The sequence below is a fragment of the Drosophila nasuta genome, unplaced genomic scaffold (assembly GCF_023558535.2).
Source record: "Drosophila nasuta strain 15112-1781.00 unplaced genomic scaffold, ASM2355853v1 ctg17_pilon, whole genome shotgun sequence".
NCBI classification, from domain to species: domain Eukaryota; kingdom Metazoa; phylum Arthropoda; class Insecta; order Diptera; family Drosophilidae; genus Drosophila; species Drosophila nasuta.
The window spans coordinates 823,092-846,846 of record NW_026869403.1 but is presented as its reverse complement, the minus strand read 5'-3'; the positions used below and the strand labels follow the sequence as shown (position 1 = coordinate 846,846).

Here is a 23,755-nt window from a genome sequence, read left to right as displayed (position 1 = left end):
TTCCATATACACTCCGTATATATTCCATATACACTCCGTATATATTCCATATACACTCCGTATATATTCCATATACACTCCGTATATATTCCATATACACTCCGTATATATTCCATATACACTCCGTATATATTCCATATACACTCCGTATACATTCCGTATATATTACATATACACTCCGTATATAGTTGCGTCGGCTTTGTTCACTATCCTGTGATAGCCGAAGTTCCTTGCGGGAGCGTAGTATGTCCAAAAGCCAAAGAGTGAAAAGAACTCTAAACTTTCCTTAAAGCTTCCGACCACAGCTCGTCGCCTGTCGTCCGTTTCGCCCGCTCCTTCGGGATCCAAATCCGCCACTCTTGCCGCTCAACTCCGAGTCAAAGTTGATGGTCCGTCGCCGTCTGCTTCTTCTGCAACTACACGATCCGTCCAGGCTAAACTTAGCAACACCCGTGCGATGGCTCTCAGCAACTTCGTCGCCGTCTCTGACAGACTGGTGCACTTTGAGTGTCGGGTCAGAGGGCCTGCAGCCGAAGACGACAATGTACACACGTACGAGATACGTCGTGACCGCCTGCAAGCCCTCTGGGACAGTGTAGAGACCGCTTAAGCTACGTGCGCTGATGCACTGCATCGAGACGGCGACAACGAAGGCATACAGGCCAAATATGACCACTGCTATGCAGTGTATAAGCGGTGTCTCGCCCATGTAAAGGGGCAAATTACACAAGTTTCCGAATCAACCAGGAGTGAAGCATCCGCTCCTCCTGTGTACTCCAGTGGCTGCCGGCTCCCTCCAGTCGACATCGAAGTATTCCGTGGGGATTACTTGCGGTGGCCGACCTTCCGTGATCTTTTCACGGCCATCTACGTCAACAATCCGAGGTTGACTCCGGTTGAAAACTATTCCATCTCAATTCAAAACCGCAGATGAGGCCAATGAGATCGTAGCCAAATTTCCGCTGACGAACGATGGTTTGCGTCGGCTTGGAGTGCTCTCTGCGAGCGATTCGAAAACAAGCGCTTGTTAATAACGAGCCAGTTAAAATTCTCTTCAACCTGTCCACGGTTTCGCAAGAGTCTGGAGCAGCGATTAAGGAGCTGCATGGCAAAATTCAGCGGTGCTTGACCGCTCTTGACTACTCAGACATTTCACTCTCTAGTCCTTTCGCCGACTGCATCTTGGTCTTTCTTTGCTCATCCAAGCTCCCCAAACTTACACTCTCACTATGGGAGCAATCATTGGTGGACAAGTCCAAGATTCCCGCATGGCAGGACATGAGCACATTCCTCAACGAGCGTTATCGTACGCTCGAGGCTGTTGAGGACGTGAAGCAAAACAACTCGCAGAACTCTACCGCTGGACCATCCCGTCCACAGCAGAGTTCAAAGCGAATTAACTCTTTCAAGGCCCGAGTCACACAGAGGCAAATCGTGTGACTTGTGCTCAAAACAATCACCCTGTCCGGGTTTGTCCAAGCTTCCTTGAAATGTCGGTCAATGATCGGATGAGCTACATCAAACAGAAAAGTCTCTGTTTAAACTGTTTCGCAAGAGGTCACCAACTCCGAGAGTGTACGAGTGCGCACAATTGCTTGACATGCAAGGGGCGGCACCACACTCTTCTCCATCGGGGCGACAGTGCCCACAATGGTGCCTCTTCCTCTTCCACTTCAGCCACACTTTCCAACATACAGTCCACTCCGAATCAATCGGCAACAAATGTGCAAAATTACTTTGCCATTAACGCTCAGAACATCCTTCTCGGCACGGCGGTTGTCAATGTATGCCATCTAGGTACTACCTACACCGCACGAGCACTAATCGACTCGGGGTCGAAGCGACTTTCATTTCTGAGCGTTTATTCCAGCGCATAAAGTTGCCATTCCAATCCGTGCAAGCCCAAATATCTGAACTGAATCATGCAATTGTGCACAAAAGTGCTCAGATTGACATCTTAATTGGCGCGGATATCCTTCCGTCAGTCATCCTGAGCGGTTCCCGGCCAAACGTTTGTGGCTCACTCCTTGGCCAACAAACCGTGTTTGGTTGGATTCTCACCGGCCCCGTCTCCCAGAATGTGTCGACAACTGTCTCTGCGTTTTCGACAAGAGTCGCTATCAAGCAGACGATCAACTCGACAGACTAAGCTCCAAAGTTTGGGAGGCGGAGGATATTCCGTCGAAGCTGGTTAGCTGCGAAAACAGCAGCATCTGCTTCACGCAGCAGATGTGGCAGATCTCGGTGACTCTTCCATTCCGGAAGCCCGTCACCAATCTAATTTTATCTGCCTCATCATTCATTCAAACCAGATAGGCACCGACATGAAGACGAATAACCTACTTCGTTTCTCTATTCGTCGTCCTGTGCCGTCCTATACTGTATACTGTTCCATGTGACAATGTAAAGAAGCTACTGAAATAATCATTTGTTCTTTTCGTTCCATGTTGCATGCCCTTCTTCGTGTGGATGGACCTCAACTCGCTCGTACACATTGAGGTGTACTTCTACTACATGATTGCTGCCATGGGTCCCGAGTACCAAGAATTCATTTGGTGGAAGAAGTAGATTGCAATTCGTGGCCAGCTTTACGCATCAGTTCCAGTTGCTGTTCTACGAATGCGATTACCCCAAGGGATTCATGGCGTGATGTTTCTGCTCCTCTTCTTGATTCTTCGAACGACTTCACCTCCCTGGTGCTCGGCACTGATGTGTATCCTCACATCATTCAACCTGGCCTCCTGCCGAGCACCAACGGTTTGCCAATGGCCCAGAACTCCACATTGAGTTGGATTCTGTCCGGTCCATGTGGACAATAAATCCGTTTGCAAATTGCAAGGGGTTGAGGATGTCGATGCCAGATGATGGCAGGTGTGACCACTTAAAACAGCTGACAGTGTGGTCGCGATCAATTGATATCGATAGTGACAAAGCTAGTATACTGTGCGTGTGACCTTGTCACACGCGCAGTCCTACCTGATCTAGTTTATCCTCACGTTGGTCACCCTGCCCTCTTTTAGTGCTTTTTCCTACAACATATGTTTCTACTTTTCTGACCGGCACAACAAGTGTATTTTCAAGTGCAATAAAAGTATTGTAAAGTTTATACAAAACATAGAATTCGAAAGTGATTGTGTTATTATTATCTGGAAGACGCCCCCTACACAGTTAGAAACATGGGTTTTCTTGATGGGGAGGTTTTTGCTGGAGTGATTCATCGGTGGTACTCTCATGGATCAAGGATGATCCATACAAGTTCAACGTTTTTGTGACAAATCGCGTAGCGTCTATTCAGGATCTTGAAGTGGCAACATGTTCCCACGGCTTTGAACCCTGCCGACGTACTCTCCAGAGGTATAACTCCAGAATGTTTAGCAGAGTCCAAGATATGGTTTCATGGACCGGAGTTTCTTGTTGGAAATCGAGATGAACGGCCTTCACAACGCTGCTTAGAGTCGTCAACGTTGGAAATGCGTAGCAAGATCATGATAGCCACGTCTCCGTATGATGATATCACTCTTCGTTGCAAGTACCTTAACACGTTTGACTCAATGCAGCGCGTATATGCTTGTTTGTGTTTAAATTTGTTAATCGTATAAAGCATCCAGGCCTCAACGTGGTAGATGTCAACAAAGGCACATGGCTGCTACTGCGATTGGTGCAGTTGTCAAATTTATGGAGTGATGTCAAGGAGATTCGTTCGAAAGGCTTCGTCAAGAAATCGAGTTCAATCGCTTCTTTGTTGCCTTTCATCGACCAATTTGGACTTCTGCGTGTTGGCGATCGTCTAGCCAATTCAACTCTTCCCTACGATGCTCGCCATCCTATTATATTACCTCGACGGCATCCCATTACATTGGCACTCATCGCTCACCATCATAAAAGAGTCTTCACGTTGGAGCTAGAGCATTATTAGCAAAGATGCGGTTACAATATTGGCCGATTGGCGGGCTGCGAACCGTGTCGAAGGTTGTTCGCAATTGCATCGAATGCTTCCGGGCCAAGCCCACTGTGCTCGAACCAACTATGGCCAGCCTTCCGAAGGAACGCTTTCTGAATTCTCGTGCCTTTGCAATAAGCGGAGTGGACTACTGCGGGCCGTTTTACTATAAATCTGAAGTTCGGAACAGACCCCCAATCAAATGCTACATCAACGTATTCATCTGCTTTGCTAGCAAGGCGATTCATCTGGAGTTGGTGAAAAATTTGACAACTGCCGCCTTTCTGGGAGCGCTAAAAGATTGGTGTCACTTCGTGGGAGGCCTAATATGATTTGGTCCGATAATGCGTCTAACTTTGTCGGGGCCAAAATGAACTTCATGATGTCAAGAAACTTCTCCTCAGCGATTCTCATAAGGAGTCAGTTCATCGTGTGTGCCTGATGGACAACATCGAGTGGAAGTTTATTCCTCCTCGTTCCCCACATTTTGGTGGTCTATGGAAGCAGCAGTCAAGAGCGCAAAGCACCATCTGTTTCGCTCTGTTGGTCGCTCTATTCTCAACTACGATGAGCTTCGCACGCTGGTTTGCCAAATAGCGGCAATAATTAATAGTCGTCCATTGCTATCCGTTTCAGAGAGTCCTGACGATTTGGATGTGCTGACTGCCGCTCATTTATTGTTTGGTGGTCCTCCAACCGTGATTCTGGAGCCCGACCTAACTACGTTGGACTACAACCGGCTGGATGGTTGGCAGCGTGTCGCTTAACTGCAGCAGGTCTTTTGGAATAGATGGCGGGAGGAGTATCTAAATCTTCTCCAGCAAAGATCCAAGTGGCGCACTCCTGATCGTCGTCTCCAAGTCAACGACGTGGTCTTGATAAAGGACGAAAATTTGCCTCCTCTTCGGTGGCCGCTAGCCCGTGTCATTTCACTTATCCCTGACAAGGACGGCGAGTGTCGAGTTGGCGAGGTAAAGACGTCGTGTGGCAGCACCCGGAGAGTCATAAATAAACTATGTCTACTGCCCCTGAAGGATGATGTTGAAGATAGGCTTTCAACGGCGGGAGTATGTCGGGAGCAGCAGACAGCACATGTTAATGCAATGCTGTAACAGCGTCTGCCAGCAGCGCTGCATCTGCCAGCAGCGCTGCATGCTCTCTGTTAACGATCGCTTGCAGTTCGATCGGCTATAGTTTTTGTCTCTTCAATTGTAAAAACGTTTTGTTATCGTGTCGGTGGCGAAGCTTGTACCTACTCAAGTCACAGCCAAACATTCTAAAGTGGTGGTTACATATTCGTACATATGTACCATTTAATAAACAATTAATCTGAATTTCTCGTGTTTCATTTATAAGCAATAGAAGTGCAAATAAAGCTACTAAAAAGCTTAGTAGTGCAACAAATGGCTTATGAGAAAAAGCAGCAGATGTATAATTTGCGTAGTAGACCACGTTCTTTTGAAGTTGGACAACAAGTGGTCAAACGGAATTTTGCATTAAGCAATGCAGCAACAAATTTTAATGCTCATATTAAACTTGTGGTGTAGGGGTGAGCATTGACCGTTAATTTGCAATTTGAATTTAAATTGTATGGCGGTATCAATGTTGTGCAAGCTAACAGCTGCGCGCGATAACATATCCATTCTATGATAGATGCACTCGCCAACAGATGTTAGTATATTATTGATCTATTAATCGAATATTTGCAGTGAGTTAGCAGGATCACTTTTGCCATTCACATTAGTATCGTATCAAACAATATCGGTATCCACGCTCAATCTAGGCTAGACCATTTTTTTAATTCGAAAGCTAAAGAGACAAGTTGTGCCGCAGTAAAACTATTAAAATAAATCTGACGATTCGTTGATACATGTTGCCGAGCCTGCGCCACTCGTCGGCACTGAGATCTTTGCCGCCACTCGTCGACATATTGGATGTTGTGTTGACAGTGCGTTTGTCACTGGAGGCCACTGCCGATTTTCGTTGTCGCTTCTGACGCCGCCGATAGTGCCATTGCACTCGCTGCCGCTTTTGTTGCTGTTGTTTCTCTTTCTATATAATTTTTCATTTTGGCTTTATATTCAGTATTATATTAAGTTAGATATAATTAAAGAGTAAGTCCTCATATGGGTATGGTATGTATATAATATTATATCAAAGCTGTTATATAAGAGTATGTGTAAGTACGGCATTTGTAAATTGTATATGACAGCCATTATTATTATTAATTTTCTTATTAGTATTATACTCATACTCATGATAGCGTATCCTGTTAGTTCCCGTCTTAACTCTGTCTAGCTTCTTTTATCTGTGTGGCACGGTAGCTTACTAGGTGGCAAAAGACCCACCCACTTTCCCTGAGCTTTAGTCGACAATGTAGGCAGAGTATGCTTCCAGTTTGCTGCCCACTTAACGGGTCATCTCATAATAAGATGGCGTCCTAAACGTGTTCGTTACACACAGCATGACGATGATGATGATATCATCACACCAACAAAATAAAACAACATATACACATCATTGATCATCAAGCCTGGTCATCAGTGAGTTGTGTCCATCTTTATAGTTTTTCATCATTTTAAACCACTTTGCAAAATTTACATTTTTAAAAGCGATTAAAGATTCACGTCGCAGATAGTCATCACTATATTAAGTGATATATTTAACTGCTTTGGTGTGCCGGAAGTTGTTGTCACTGACAACGGCAGCCAATTCAAGGGTCGTGAATTTTCTTCCTTCCTTAACCAATATGGAGTAGCATATATGTTACATTCACTGCAGCGTATTCGCCTCAAGCTAATGCTGCCGAGGAAGTCAATAGAAGTATTAATGCTGCTATGATCGCATATAATCATATTTTCGATCAAAAATGATCGCAATGATCATATTTTCGATCAAATAAACGTGAGTGGGATCAATATCTGGATCGTATCAATTGTGCATTGCGCTTCTATCTTCATCAATCTATCGCCATGTCTCCTTATTTAGCAGTATTTGGACAGCAAATGATTTGCCATGCGCAGGATTATAAACTGCTAGCAAACTTAGAATTGCTGAATGAAGGTGCTGCAATATTAGAACAATTAGATGAATTTACAAAAATTCGTGCAAACATTAAGAAAAACCTAGAGAAATCGTATAATACCAATCAAAATACGTATGATCTGCGTAGTAAAGTGCGTTCCTTTCAAATAGGCCAAGAAGTAGTCAAAAGAAACTTAAGCTCAGTAACTTGGTCAATAATTTCAACGCCTAATTGGCGCCAGTAGGAGTAAAGGCCAGAATCAAAAGTAAGATCGGCAACTCGTTTATCTTCTTGAAGATTTAGATGGGAAGGAGTTAGACACTTTTCACGCAAAAGATATTTAGTGAAAATCACCCTTTTCAGCTTTGAGCGACAGTTTGCCACTGCCTTCAATGTAAACATATCCAGCTGACTAATATCGATTAATCGCATATTACATGTCAACTTAGTCGAGTTAGCAGCCCTTGACAGTAAGTTACCATTCACACAAATAAATTACAGAGATTGATCGAATAGTGGAGATCAACTCTGTGTAAGTTCAAAATTATCGAAGACACATTGGAAGAAATTTTTCTTTTCCGTTTCTCATACCAAGGCGCGTGAAACATTTGGAAAATTTATGCATATGTACATATATAAAATTCAGCAATCCAGAGCTGAACATTACTATTAAAGGAAAAGATTTCTCCATCTGCCTGTATATAGCCACCAGAGCATTGTTTGGGTACGTAGGCATTTATATATTTCTAATAAGAAATGGGTATAGGCCTTTGCAAATTAGCGCTAGAAAGCGTTTAAACAACTTACTATACTATTTACCTGTGCTGCAACATCGGCGCTCAAAGCTGCTGCTGGAGTTATAGTTGGCACATAAGCTGAAATGTTCCTACACTATAGAGTCGCACTAAAATTGTTAGCACCGCCTAACTGGAAACCAACTCAGCGAGCGAAAGAGTGCTGGAGCAGAGGATCGACACGTCTCCTACCGGGCCGCGCCAAAATTGTTAGCATCGTCTAACGTGGACCCATGATTCGTTCAGAGAGATAAAGCATTGTTGCTGTCTGAACAGTGCTGCCCCATAGGAGCATGCCATGAATTGTAGCCGTCTGTGAGGACCTTCCGCGGTTAATAGTCAATAACTTGATTGCCGCTAATTTGTAGGGGTGAGCAATGTCCGTTAATTGCAGTTTGAATTTGAATTGTATGGCGGTATCGATATTTGCGACTCGACTGTTGTGCAAGCTAACAGCTGCTCGCGATAACATCTGCATTCGATGATTGATGCACTCGCCAACAGATGTTAGTATATAATTAATTATCTATCGAATATTTGCAGTGAGTTGGCAGGATCACTTTTGCCATTCACATAAGTATCGTATTAAATAATATCGATATCTAACTTAGATAATCAAGCAATACCGATATTCACGCTTAATCTAGGCTAGACCATCACTTTTCAATTCAGAAAGCTACAAAGATAGTGTGCCGCAGCAAAATATTAAAAATAAATCTGACGGCATCCGTCATAATATAATATATATATTTTATTGGTGTTGTTCGGGAGTGCGCACTTTTCAAAGTGCATTGTTTTTATTTTCTTTGGCCCTCTTGTTGGTTTTACAAGGTACGTAGCGAGAAAACCACATTTCATAATTCTAATTAGTATGTTTTTCCTGGTGTAGGATATTGTGTGTAATCACGTGGCAACGACCACAGTACAGCACACATCAACTGATCTGCAACTGCAGAGGCCCCGCGCCAAAAAGGCGTGGCAACAACTTTGCAAAGGGAGCTGCCACCATACGCCTAGATATTTGCACTTGAGTCACCAGTTTGCTAAAACGGTTCCAGAAGGAACTCAATCGTCTGATAAACCCTTTTGGGAGAGAACGGATTAGCATAGAGCTGATCGTTGCCACTTCTCATTATCATCGTGGAAGTGCACCATGCGCTGCTGAGGCTGCGCGTTTCGCAGACTCGTTGCTACGACTCGCTGCTATGTGTTGCCGAGCCCGCACCACTCGTCGGCATTGAAATCTTTGCCGCCACTAGTCGTCGCATCCCTGATTGGAAGTTGTGTTTACAGTGCGATTGTCACTGGAGGCCACTGCTGATTTTCGTTGCTGCTTCTGACGCCGCCGATAGTGCTGTTGCACTCACTGCCGCCTTGGTTGCCGTTTCTTTTCTCGTATACAATTTTTCTTGTCCATACAAAATGTTCAACAATATAACGTAAATTCAATTAAAAATAGTATTGAAATATAATTCATATTTGAATTTAAATTTAAACTTTATATTTAGTATTATATTTTAAGTTAGATATAATCCAATAGTAAGTCCTCATATGGGTATGGTATGTATATAATATTATATCAATATTCTAATCCTTTTGAAGTTCACCCAGCTCATCAACTCATCAATCATCACAGGCCTGTCGATATCGATGCAGTATAAAAAATCAGCGTATAATGAGTATGTGTAAATACGGCATAGCCGCACAAAAATCGTTTGTAATTTGTATATGACAGCTATTGTTTTTGTTATTATTATTCTTATTAGTATTATATTCATACCCATCCTATTAGGAAATACTAGGTAAAATTAATATAGTAGGCAAATAATGCATAAAATGAAGTTATGTACATGCATTATAGTATTTTTGAACTCTTTTGGTATTAATCTCTTGGAATAATCATGAAGTCGAAATAAATTATAAAGTAATGGGCACCTGATATTACTTGTTGTTGCTTAAATTGGGTAAAGGCATAGAGCCAGAAGCTTTTACAGGTTGGGAGGGTAAAGAAGAAGAAGAACATAACCATCTTCGTTCTTCATATTTATATATTGAATGCATATACTTCTTAACCGGTCTATCGGTTGATAACCTATCCTGTCTGTTCCCGTCTTAACTCCGTCTACATTCTTTTTATCTGTGTGGCACGGTAGCTTACTAGGTGGCAAAGACCCACCCCACTTTCCCTGAGCTTTAGTCGACAATGTAGGCAGAGTATGCTTCCAGTTGGCTGCTCACTCAACGGGTCGTCTTATTATAAGACGACGCCCAAGACGTGTTCGTTACATAAATAAAATGGCGCCCAACGTGGGGCCGGAGATAGTAATACAAAAAAATGCGCTCTAAATGGAGTCGCCATTTAATAAAATGGTGCCCGAACGTTGAGCCGAAGTTGTGTTAGAATAAAATGTCCAACCAATTAGCGATCCAGAATCTAGGTATCGCATCCCCGCGCTTCCGGTTACCTTTTTCATATTCCCATTTCCTTCCTCAACCGCCATCCAAATCTTTAGTAGTGCAGTGTGTCAGCTGTTTGATTATTCGGAAGAGTAGGTAGTCTGCTAATTTTCGTGGAGCCTAACCAATAATCAATCAAGTTGGCCAATATAATACTAACCATAGTTAGTAGTCTCTAAAGCTTATTCGACTTGTCATCTTATCACTTTGGAATGTTAGATTTAACCTCAGGTTGATCTAAGCCAAGTGATAGATTTCAGTTATCGGTAAGTTTTATATTCTGTTTGAATGAGTGAGAAAATTGAGATTGCTCTTGTTGGATTATTTCGGCAAGTTCCTCTTTTCCTTCATCAACTAATCAAAGATTCAGTTCATTTACTAAGAAGTATTGCAGGATATATATATATTAGTTTTTGTTTATAAGGATAAGTCCCAATCAAAAGATTTTTGAGAGAGAATAAATAATTTAGTTGAATATTATTTTCTGAATTTAAATAATATTGTTGAATATTATTTTATTGTTGTTGTTATATAATAATATTGTTGAATATTATTTTCCGAATTTAAAATTGTATTGGGACAACAAATTTCATTATGGCAGTTATGCGTAGTACAGAGGATTTAGTTTCGTTAAGCAACGTGGCCCAAGAATCCATTCTCTGCACTATTTGCAACGACGTCAATTCTGAAACAGCTTATACCGAAACACGGTGTAAACATAAATTTCATAGTTCTTGTTTGTCAGAGTGGTTAAATGGTAATACCACTTGTCCAAATTGTAGGCAGCCATGTACTCTTACACATAGTGCCGAGAATTTGTCACGTATGGCACGTGCCAATTCACGAACCACATTGGGTAGACCTCGAGGTGCGAGTAATAATCCCGCCGGAGCTATTCCAAAAATCGTCCAGTAACTAGGTCGACCAATAGAAACACCCAAAATACACGCCAATCAGTTGGTGCTGCAACTAGGCGAGACTCGGGTAGATTCGTTCCTATTAGCAATGTGAGTAATGAGGATCACATTCAACAAATGATATCAAGTTCTTTAGAAGCTCATAGAACAAGTATTGCTGCAGCAGTGTCTGAGCAAATTAACACGGCTTTACGTAACTTGACGAGTCACAGCTCGAATGGGATAACGAGATTCCTGACAATGTGCCAAGAGCTAATGACTCTAATTCGAGAAACAGAGCCTCAGATGTACGTACGAACATGAGTGACTACTCCACTGATAGGCCTGACCGAATTTCCAATGTTATTTCTAATTGGAAAATTACGTTTTCTGGTTCAGCCAATGATCTTCCTATAGAAGATTTTTTATATCGTATTAATTGTCTTACGACCCAATATTTCAATGGCAACTTCGACGTATTGTATCAATTTGCCAATTTACTCTTTTCCGATTCTGCTCTTTCCTTTTATTGGCGAGTTCATAAGACAGCAGGTCATATGAATTGGTTTGAGCTATGTAATAAGTTACGAGAACGTTATCAAGATCAAAGATCGGATCGAGACATTAAGCTATGAGACACAGAAAGCAATTAACCAATGAGACTTTTGATGACTTTCTGGATGCGATGGTGGCTATCGCAGATTCTCTCAAAACCCGTTATCGGAGTTTGATATCATAACAGAAGTCAGACATAATCTGAGATCTGATCTGAAGCACGAGTTACTGCATATAGATACACCTAGTCTAGCTATATTGCGAAGAGAATGCCATAGACACGAAGATTTCTTTAGAAACACGCGTTCGAGACAGCGTGAGAATATTTCTAGGAGAGTTGTCAATGCCATTTCTCATGATGGGGATTCTGATAATCAATCTGTATCAGAACCTTAATCGAATGAAGAAATCTGTGCCTTACTTGAAAAACAAAAGTTAAAATGTTGGAATTGTGATGAATCTGGTCATCGTTATCACGATTGTCTAAAAACTCGTCGCATTTTCTGTTTTGGTTGTGGCTTAAAAGACATGTATCGCCCTACTTGTCCCAAATGTCGACCAGCACAGGAAAACTTAACGAAGGATGTTCTCCAAATTCAAACGAGGAACATCCGACACTAGCCTGGGATTCCAACATAATGACTTCTCTACCTGACACGACTTTACAACCCCTGACATTTCTTATCAATCAATTTTATCGATCGTTCAAGCCATATCATGAACGCTTGCGAGATTATCGTTTGCGTCGAGCAGAAATTTTTAGTGCCAACGCATTGTTTGTCAAAAGAAGCCGTTCTTCTCAACGACTGAAAGCATTTTGGGAAAATAGACGAAGATTAAAATGCTTTACTATTTTCTCTATAGTGCACAAGAACAATGATATTCGTCCGTTTACACAGATTTGTATTTTCGACAAATCTTATTTAGCTCTCCTCGATAGTGGCGCTAATAAAAGTGTGATTGGATACGCTCTTGCAGAACACATTATCTCTATGAAACACAAATTTAAGAAAATTAAAGGTTTTGTTCATACTGCGGATGGTTTAAAGCAAGCTGTTGCTGGTACAGTTAGCATTCCCATCACTTTTAATTCTAAGATTAAGGATTTCGAATTTTTGCTCGTACCGTCCATTAAACAAGATGTGATTTGTGGTATGGATTTCTGGAAGGCCTTTGACATTTCTATTTCGCCTTCGTTCACTATTAATGAGATCAAAACTGAAGTTGATTCATCTGACCTTGATCTTTCTGTGTCGCAGAGAGCTAAATTGAATTCCGTAATCGGATATTTTTCTTCATCAGAACGTGATGGCCTAGGTGAAGCCTCACTCATAGAGCATAATATTGATACAGGCAATATCAAACCCATTAAGCAAAGATTCTACTCTTTGTCGCCAGCTAAAGAGAAGTTGCTGTGCGAAGAAGTAGATCGAATGATTAAGATAGGCGTAATCGAAGAAGCTCCCACTTCGCCGTGGTCTTCTCCTGTCACGTTAGTCGTTAAACCAGGGAAGGTTCGATTCTGTTTAGATGCTCGCGACAGTAAAAGATGCCTATCCCATGCCTATGTTGGATGGTCTCTTAAGTCGACTTCCTTCGGTGCAATGCATATCGAAAATCGACTTAAAAGACGCATTTTGGCGAAAAGTTTGATTCGGATTCTCGTCCGAAAACTGCTTTTACAATACCCAACCGACCTCTATATCAATTTAAACGTATGCCTTTTGGTCTTACCAATGCTCCTCAGACTATGTGCAGATTGTTGGATCAAGGTATACCGTATCAGTTAAAATCGCATATATTTGTATATCTTGATGATCTGCTAGTCATGACAGCAAGTATTGATGAGCACTTGGAGCATTTGTCTACAGTTGCTACACAATTGCATAAAGCGGGACTGACGATAAATGTCGGAAAAAGTCAGTTTGGTTTACGCCAAGTAGATTATCTTGGATATATTGTAGGAGAAGGTACTCTCCAAATAAACCCTAACAAAATACAAGCCGTGGATGAGTTCCCAGCTCCAAAAACACGGAAACAACTAAGAAGATTTTTAGGTATGACTGGATGGTATCAGCGATTCATTTCCTAGTATTCTACAGTCATATTTCCCTAACTGAATTATTAAATCGTATGAATGGAATGACGTAGCTCAAGTGGCCTTTGATGAAATCAAACGCAAGCTGTGTACTGCTCCATTTCTAATTCATCCGAATTATTCAAAACCATTCGTTGTACAATGCGACGCTTCGACTTATGGAGTAGGCGCTGTATTAGCTCAAGTGGATGAATCAGGAAGCGAGAGACCCATTGCTTATATGTCCAAAAGCTAAATAAAGCCAAACGAAACTATACAGTGACTGAGCTTGAATGCTTAGCGGTTGTTCTTGCAATAAAAAATTTAGAATGTATATCGAAGGAGAGTCTTTTAAAGTCGTTACTGATCACGCAAGCCTACGTTGGTTAATGAACCAATCAGACCTGAGTGGGAGGCTGGCTCGATGGGCAATTAAATTACAGGGCTTTTCTTTGATATTGAACACAGAAAAGGAAGTGAAAATGTAGTAGCTGATGCACTTTCTAGATCCTTCGAAGAAGTGACAGAAATCGCAGCAGTAGAGTTAGAACTGTTCCCGGAAATAAATCTCAATTCCGATGCCTTTCAATCACCTGAATATTGTAAGTTAAGAGATAGCTATCAAGAAGCTGCTTTACCTGATTTTCAAGTAATCGACCAATTCATTTATCATCGTTGCGCATTTAATCAGGATTGTTGGAAATTATTCGTTCCAGGCGAATTACGACAATCAGTGATCAGAGCTGCTCATGATCAGCCAACTTCTAGTCACTGTGGTATAGCTAAATCCTTAGAACGACTGAGAAGGAGATTCTTTTGGCCCAAGATGGTTGTCGATGTTCGTAACTATATTAAAATTGCGATATATGTAAAACCACTAAATATCCAACGTGCAACTTAAAACCTCCGATGGGAAATAAAGTATCGAGTGACAGACCTTTTCAGAGGTTATACATCGATTTTATTGGTCCTTTTCCGCGCACTAAGCAAGGCAACGTAGGAATTTTCATCATCCTTGACCATTTTTCTAAGTTTACCTTTCTTAAACCAGTAAAGAAATTTACATCGCAAGTTATTATCAATTATTTAAGAGATGATATCTTTGCATGTTTTGGAGTACCGGAAGTTATAGTTAGCGACAATGGCACTCAATTTAAAAGCCATGAGTTCACTAACTTTATTTCCAAATTCGGAGTTCAGCATATAAGAACAGGTGCGTATGCTCCGCAATCAAATGCAGCCGAAAGAGTTAATCGCTCTATTAACGCAGCCTTAAGAGCTTATATACGGAGTGATCAGCGGGTGTGGGACATTTATTTGCCAAGTATCAATGCGGCTTTAAGAAATTCCATACACCAGTCGATTGGTATATCTCCGTATTTTGTAGTATTCGGACAACATATGACCACACACGGTCAAGATTTTAAGAAGAAGTGGTCAAACGGAATTTTGCATTAAGCAATGCAGCAACAAATTTTAATGCCAAGTTAGCTCCGGTTGGAATCAACGCTCGCATTGAAAAGAAAATTGGCAATTCTTTATACTTATTGGAAGATCTAACAGGGAAAGAATTAGGCACCTTCCATGCTAAAGACCTTTGGTAGTTTCTCGTTCACTTTTTCAAATTCAATCTTCGTCGTAAAGACTCCCATTGAACTTGTGGTGTAGGGGTGAGCAATGTCCGTTAATTGCAGTTTGAATTTGAATTGTATGGCGGTATCGATATTTGCGACTCGACTGTTGTGCAAGCTAACAGCTGCTCGCGATAACATCTGCATTCGATGATTGATGCACTCGACAACAGATGTTGGTATATTATTAATTATCTATCGAATATTTGCAGTGAGTTGGCAGGATCACTTTTGCCATTCACATAAGTATCGTATTAAATAATATCGATATCTAACTTAGATAATCAAGCAATATCGATATTCACACTTAATCTAGGCTAGACCATCACTTTTCAATTCGAAAGCTACAAAGATAGTGTGCCGCAGCAAAATATTAAAAATAAATCTGACGGCATATATTTTATTGGTGTTGTTCGGGAGTGCGCACTTTTCAAAGTGCATTGTTTTTATTTTCTTTGGCCCTCTTGTTGGTTTTACAAGGTACGTAGCGAGAAAACCACTTTTCATAATTCTAATTAGTATGTTTTTCCTGGTGTAGGATATTGTGTGTAATCGCGTGGCAACGACCACAGTACAGCACACATCAACTGATCTGCAACTGCAGAGGCCCTGCGCCAAAAGGCGTGGCAACAACTTTGCAAAGGGAGTTGCCACCATACGCCTAGATATTTGCACTTGAGTCACCAGTTTGCTAAAACGGTTCCAGAAGGAACTCAATCGTCTGATAAACCCTTTGAGAGAGAACGGATTAGCATAGAGCTGATCGTTGCCACTTCTCATTATCATCGTGGAAGTGCACCATGCGCTGCTGAGGCTGCGCGTTTCGCAGACTCGTTGCTACGACTCGCTGCTATGTGTTGCCGAGCCCGCACCACTCATCGGCATTGAAATCTTTGCCGCCACTAGTCGTCGCATCCCTGATTGGAAGTTGTGTTGACAGTGCGATTGTCACTGGAGGCCACTGCTGATTTTCGTTGCTGCTTCTGACGCCGCCGATAGTGCTGTTGCACTCACTTCCGCCTTGGTTGACGTTTCTTTTCTCGTATACAATTTTTCTTGTCCATACAAAATGTTCAACAATATAACGTAAATTCAATTAAAAATAGTATTGAAATATAATTCATATTTGAATTTAAATTTAAACTTTATATTTAGTATTATATTTTAAGTTAGATATAATCCAATAGTAAGTCCTCATATGGGTATGGTATGTATATAATATTATATCAAAGCTGTTATATATTCTAATCTTTTTGAAGTTCACCCAGCTCATCAACTCATCAATCATCACAGGCCTGTCGATATCGATGCAGTATAAAAATCAGCGTATAATGAGTATGTGTAAATACGGCATAGCCGCACAAAAATCGTTTGTAATTTGTATATGACTGCTATTATTTTTATTATTATTATTCTTATTAGTATTATATTCATACCCATCCTATTAGGAAATACTAGGTAAAATTAATATAGTAGGCAAATAATGCATAAAATGAAGTTATGTACATGCATTATAGTATTTTTGAATTCTTTTGGTATTAATCTCTTGGAATAATCATGAAGTCGAAATAAATTATAAAGTAATGGGCACCTGCTATTACTTGTTGTTGCTTAAATTGGGTAAAGGCATAGAGCCAGAAGCTTTTACAGGTTGGGAGGGTAAAGAAGAAGAACATAACCATCTTCGTTCTTCATATTTATATATTGAATGCATATACTTCTTAACCGGTCCATCGGTTGATAACCTATCCTGTCTGTTCCCGTCTTAACTCTGTCTACCTTCTTTTATCTGTGTGGCACGGTAGCTTACTAGGTGGCAAAGACCCACCCCACTTTCCCTGAGCTTTAGTCGACAATGTAGGCAGAGTATGCTTCCAGTTGGCTGCTCACTCAACGGGTCGTCTTATTATAAGACGACGCCCAAGACGTGTTCGTTACATAAATAAAACGACGCCCAAGACGTGTTCGTTACAAATTAGTTTGTATAATTTAAAAGCATAGAAATTTGCTTTAATGTTGAATTAAAATGAATGCCTTAACGTGTCTTCTTCATTTTTGTAATATCCATTGTTGCACTACTAAGCTTTTTAGTAGCTTTATTTGCACGTCTATTGTTAATAAATAAAACACGCAAAGTTCAAATTAATTGTTTATTAAATGACACATATGTTCGTATATGTAACCACCACTTTAGATTTGTTTGGCTGTGACTTGAGTAGGTACCAAGCTTCGCCACCGACACGATAACAACAGATTACAATTGAAGAGAGAAAACAATAGCCGATCGAACTGCAAGCGATCGCTAACAGAGAGCATGCAGCGCTGCTGGCAGATGCAGCGCTGCTGGCAGACGCTGTTACAGCATTGCATTAACATGCGCTGTCTGCTGCTCCCGACATACTCCCGCCGTTGAAAGCCTGTCTTTCAACATCATCCTTCAGGGGCAGTAGACATAGTTTATTTATGGCTCTCCGGGTGCTGCCACACGACGTCTTTAACTCGGCAACTCGACACTCGCCGTCCTTGCCAGGATAAGTGACATGACACGGGCTAGCGGCCACCGAAGAGGAGGCAAATTTTCGTCCTTCATCAAGACCACGTCGTTGACTTGGAGACGACGATCAGGAGTGCGCCACTTAGATCTTTGCTGGAGAAGAGTCAGATACTCCTCCCGCCATCTATTCCAGAAGACCTGCTGCAGCTGAGTGACACGCTGCCAACCATCCAACCGATTGTAGTCCAGCGTACTTAGGTCCGGCTCAAGAATCACGGTTGGAGGACCACCAAACAGTAAATGAGCGGGAGTCAGCACATCCAAATCGTCAGGACTTTCTGAAATTGATAGCAATGGACGACTATTAATTATTGCCGCTATTTGGCAAACCAGAGTGCGAAGCTCATCGTAGTTGAGAATAGAGCGACCAACAGAGCGATACAGATGGTGCTTTGCGCCTTGACTGCTGCTTCCCATAGTCCACCAAAATGTGGGGAACGAGGAGGAATAAACTTCCACTCGATGTTGTCCATCAGGCACACACGATGAACTGACTCCTTATGAGGACCGCTGAGGAGAAGTTTCTTGACATCACGAAGTTCATTTTGGCCCCGACAAAGTTAGTCGCATTATCGGACCAAATCTGATTAGGCCTTCCACGAAGTGACACGAATCTTTTAGCGCTCCCAGAAAGGCGGCAGTTGTCAAATCCTTCACCAACTCCAGATGAATCGCCTTGCTAGCAAAGCAGATGAATACGTTGATGTAGCATTTGATTGGGGGTCTGTTCCGAACTTCAGATTTATAGTAAAACGGCCCGCAGTAATCCACTCCGCTTATTGCAAAGGCACGAGAATTCAGAAACCGTTCCTTCGGAAGGCTGGCCATAATTGGTTCGAGCACAGTGGGCTTGGCCCGAAGCATTCGATGCAATTGCGAACAACCTTCGACACAGTTCGCAGTCCGCCAATCGGCCAATATTATAACCGAATCTTTGCTAATAATGCTCTAGCTCCAACGTGAAGATTCTTTTCATGATGGTGAGCGATAAGCGCCAACGTAATGGGATGCCGTCGAGGTAATATAATAGGAAGGCGTGCATCGTAGGGAAGAGTTGAATTGGCTAGCCGACCGCCAACACGCAGAAGTCCAAATTGGTCGATGAACGGCAACAAAGAAGCGATTGAACTCGATTTCTTGACGAAGCCCTTCGAACGAATTTCCTTGACATCACTCCATAAATTTGACAACTGCACCAATCGCAGTAGCAGCCATGTGCCTTTGTTGACATCTACCACGTTGAGGCCTGGATGCTTTATACGATTAACAAATTTAAACACAAACGCATATACGCGCTGCATTGAGGCAAACGTGTTAAGGTACTTGCAACGAAGAGTGATATCATCATACGGAGAAGTGGCTATCATGACCTTACTACGCATTTCCAACGTTGAAGACTCTAAGCAGCGTTGTGAAGGCCATCCATCTCGATTTCCAACAAGAAACTCCGGTCCATGAAACCATATCTTGGACTCTGCTAAACATTCTGGAGTTGTACCTCTGGAGAGTACGTCGGCAGGGTTCAAAGCCGTGGGAACATGTTGCCACTTCATGTTGACGGTAAGATCCTGAATAGACGCTACGCGATTTGCCACAAAAACGTTGAACTTGTATGGATCATCCTTGATCCATGAGAGTACCACCGATGAATCACTCCAGCAAAAGAACTCCCCATCAAGAAAACCCATGTTTCTAACTGCATGAAGCAGTTGGCCAGACGATAAGCACCGCATAATTCCAGCTTGGGAACTGATATAGTTTTGAGTGGTGCGACTCTGGACTTAGAGCACAACAGCTGACTCTGAGAAGTGCGTCCACTGACACTACATATACGCAAGTGCCGTAGGCCTCTTCACTGGCATCACAAAATCCATGAACTTCGACACGGCACCCAGCAGCAAGAACAGCTCTCGGAATGAAAGACTGGAAATGGAATTAAAACTGCTGCACATTTCTACCCAGGCTGTGTATCGCTGCAAAGGCAAACTCTCATCCCATGTCAACTTATCCTTGCAGAGCTGCTGTAGAAATATTTTGGACATTGTCATGACGGGTCCAAGCAGTCCTAGCGGATCATAAAATCGTGCAATTGTGGCTAAGACAGACCGCCTGCACGGCTTGGAGCCAGCTTCTAAGAACGACAGCGAGAACAGCAGCCGATCCGATGAGGGATCCCACGCTAAGCCAAGAGTTTTTGTGATTTCGCTGCCATCGCTGAACCTCATGTACGACTCTTTCTCGTCGTCAGCTATCTCCGACAATACTTCGGCATGACTGGAACACCATTTCCTGAGTTTGAAGTTTGCACGAGCTAGAATTGCAGCGGTTTCCTGCAGCTTGACCTTAACCTCAGCAACTGAATCGCCTCCAGATATAAAATCGTCCACGTAGAACTCATTCTTCAAAGCAACAGATCCAACCGGAAACGAGTCTGCTTCATCATGCGCCAGCTGATGCATTGCACGAACCGACAAAAATGACGCTGCCTTCGTGCCATAAGTAACGGTGTCCAGCTTGAAAATCTGCAGCTCTTTATCAGGCGAATCGCGCCATAAGATGCATTGATAATAGCTATCTGCTGAAGCCATGCGCACACATCGATACATCTTGCATATATCCCCTGTTAGTGCCACCAGATATGTACGGAAGCGAAGAAACATATGCATCAATTTGTCCTGTATAACAGGACCAGCCATCATAACCTCATTTAACGAATATCCAGTGGATGTCGCTGCCGAACCATCGAACACAACACGAAGCTTTGTTGTCGTGCTATCGGCTTTTAGCACGCAGTGGTGTGGCAGAAAATACTTGCAACGCTCAATGGTCTCAGCAGGAACACGCGACATATGATTCAACTTCAAGTATTCTTCAATAAATGATGAGTATTGCATCCTAAGATCAGGATGCCGCTGCAATTTGCGCTCCAGATTGAGAAATCAACGATGAGCTTGAGTATATGATTCCCTAACGAGTCAACACTAGACTTCATTGGCAATCTTACGGAGTATTCACCGGATGGTAGCCGAGTAACATTTTTGCGAAAATGCTCTTCGCAATCCTGCTGCTCCCTACTAAGCCTTGTGGCCACATACTCGCAGCTCTCGACTTCCCAAAAACGGCGAACAAGCTCATTTAGGCTGGCATCTGCTTGATCGTTACTACTTTCAGAACCCTTTGCGCTGCCATCAATGTGCTGTGTGCGTCGTACTGTCACCACCACCAGCAACGATCCAACCAAGGCGGGTCTTCTGAAGAATAGGCAATCCATCTCCAAGGCCTATTTGTCCTACACATAACAAGCCGTAGAATAGGCTTGCACCAATCAGCAGGTCCACGCGCTGCGGACGATTGAAGGCAGGATCAGCTAGCTGAATGTTGGATGGAATTGCCCAACCGTCGATGTCAATAGCAAAGTTCGGCTGGCTGTTGGTGATTGTCGATGCCACAACAGCTTGAAAGTTGACCGAGTAGTCGGTGATGCAAGAGCGCATACAAACATTGACCGTGCATCCTTCAACAGAAACGTCTGTGTCCCCGAGGCCAGAAATCATAGCATCTGATCGCGTCCGTTTTAATTGTAACTGTTGGGCTAAATGGGACGTCATCATGTGGATTTGCGAACCGGAATCCAGCAGAGCACGACAAGGAACGAACGACCCAGCTCGACTCTTAAGCCAAACAACAACAGTACCCAAGAGCACAGCATCAGAACGACGACACTGAGCAGCAAGAGAAGTGGACGCTTGAGGCTGCAAAGCGGCAGACGCATCAGCTGACGAGGCTCGCTGAGATGTCTCGAAATGTAGCAAAGAATGATGCCGCCCACCACAGTTACGGCAAGCGCCAGATGTGCAGGATCGAGTTTGGTGTCCTTTCTTCAAACAGTTAAAGCAGAGAGCGAGCTTCTTCACTTCTCTGCCTCAAGAAGGGCGACAAATTTGCGAAGATGGGGCAGGAAAATATATGCCGTGACCAGGCGCGTCACAAAACCCACAAACATTTGCTGGGCTAGATTGGGCCACAAACGCCTTCCTGCTGCCGTTATGGCTAAAGCTCCTTCCCACCTGTGAGCCTGCTGTGTGACTACCCATAGCGTATTGCAGAGTCTCGAGCTTCCGACATCTTTCATCCAGAAACGTGAAGAACTCATTGGATGTCGGCACTTTATCGGCGGCAGGGTTGTCCAATGCCCTGCTATCCTCCCACGCAGCCTGGGTTTCCACATCCAGCTTTTGCAGCAGCACGTAAATCAGAATGCTGTTCGCGATTTCCTCTGACGGCCCAGAGTCTTTAATGCCCCCATGTGAACATTTACCTTATCACTAAACTCACGAAGTTTAGTGGCCACGGATGCTCCTGCCTCCACCTTCTTGGTACCCAACAGATCCTTGATGTGCGACTGGAACACAAGTCGGTTGTTGTTGAACCGATTATCCAATATCTCCAGAGCCACACGATAATTGGGACGCGATATCTCCAACGACCGAATTGCATCCAGCGCTGGACCAGTTAAACACGATAGAAGATGCTGAAACTTTTCAACATCATCTAGTTCATTATCCTTGTCAATGACAGACTCGAACATTGACCAAAAACTCGCGTATTCCGTGTAGCCTCCACCGAACGTGGGAAGTTTGAGCTCGGGAAGACGACGTCTGTTAGCGCGGGCACTGAGGCCATTAGCCGAAGGATCGATTGTCTCATCACGCCGCAATGTGGACGACCGAATCAATTGGCGTTCACGACTGTCAAATTGCGCTCGAACACGCGATTTCACTTCAAGAAAACGCTCATCGAAATTGTCCCGCGTTTCACTACCGATCTCATTATAGTCGATCTCCTCTAGCGCATTCTGAGCTAAGTCAAACGAAGCTTGAGCACGTTCTAATAGCTCCAACCGTACTGCTAATTCAGATGAATTAAACGCAGCTAGCTTAACTTCAGAAAGTGACGCATCGAGTCTCACAAGGCTATCATAAAGCGATAAAACCTTCCGCTTGAAAAACCGCGCGCGATTTTCGACTGTAGTCGCTTGCTCGTTTATCGAGTTTTCCATTGTCAGCAGTTAACCGCACTTTGCTAACTGGCAATTGCTCACTTTGTATATCAAATTTACTATGCAGCGCAGCAAGAAAAACGCGTCAAACCGCGATTACAAACCGCGCGCGGTTTGCTTAAGCACAGCAGCAGTTCAAAGCCAGAAAAACGCGTCACACTCGCGAACACAGACGCGCGCTAGTTGCTTAAGCACAGCAGTAGCTTAAAGAGAAGCGCACCACGGAAAACGCGTCAAAACCGCGATCACAAACGCGCGCGATTTGCTTACGCACAGCAGCTGTTCAAAGTTAATCAGTTGATTAGCTGATTTAGATCACACAAACCGAGAGCGTAAGAGAGAGCAACAAGAAGGGCAATGCACGCAGCTGCGACAGCGGAGACGGAGAGCGGAGAAGGTGCGCAAGCCACGGAGCAACGGCGAACATGCGCAAACAACGGAGAATGCAAGAATAGAAATGCACCGCTTGTTAAATATATGTATATGCTTATGTACATATATATATATCTCTTCGCACTCTCGAGCACTTTGCACTTTAATGTTTAATGTTTCACTGATTGTTATAGTTTATTAATCACTTCAATAATTATCTATGCAAATCAATTGCATTCACAACACTTAGCGAGAGTATATGTTATATCTCGCCGGGACCTCCAAATGTTGCACTACTAAGCTTTTTAGTAGCTTTATTTGCACGTCTATTGTTAATAAATAAAACACGCAAAGTTCAAATTAATTGTTTATTAAATGGCACATATGTTCGTATA

The 23,755-nt window shown here is 42.8% G+C and overlaps 1 protein-coding gene across 1 annotated transcript; it reads right to left on the bottom strand.

Moving 5' to 3' along the window:
- Positions 1 to 19,752: 19,752 nt before the first annotated feature.
- LOC132797727 (uncharacterized) lies at positions 19,753 to 20,778 on the bottom strand. The gene has a single exon (XM_060809478.1). It carries the CDS (start codon positions 20,776 to 20,778, stop codon positions 19,753 to 19,755), a length of 1,026 nt encoding a protein of 341 aa, XP_060665461.1.
- Between the last annotated feature and the right edge of the window lie 2,977 nt (positions 20,779 to 23,755).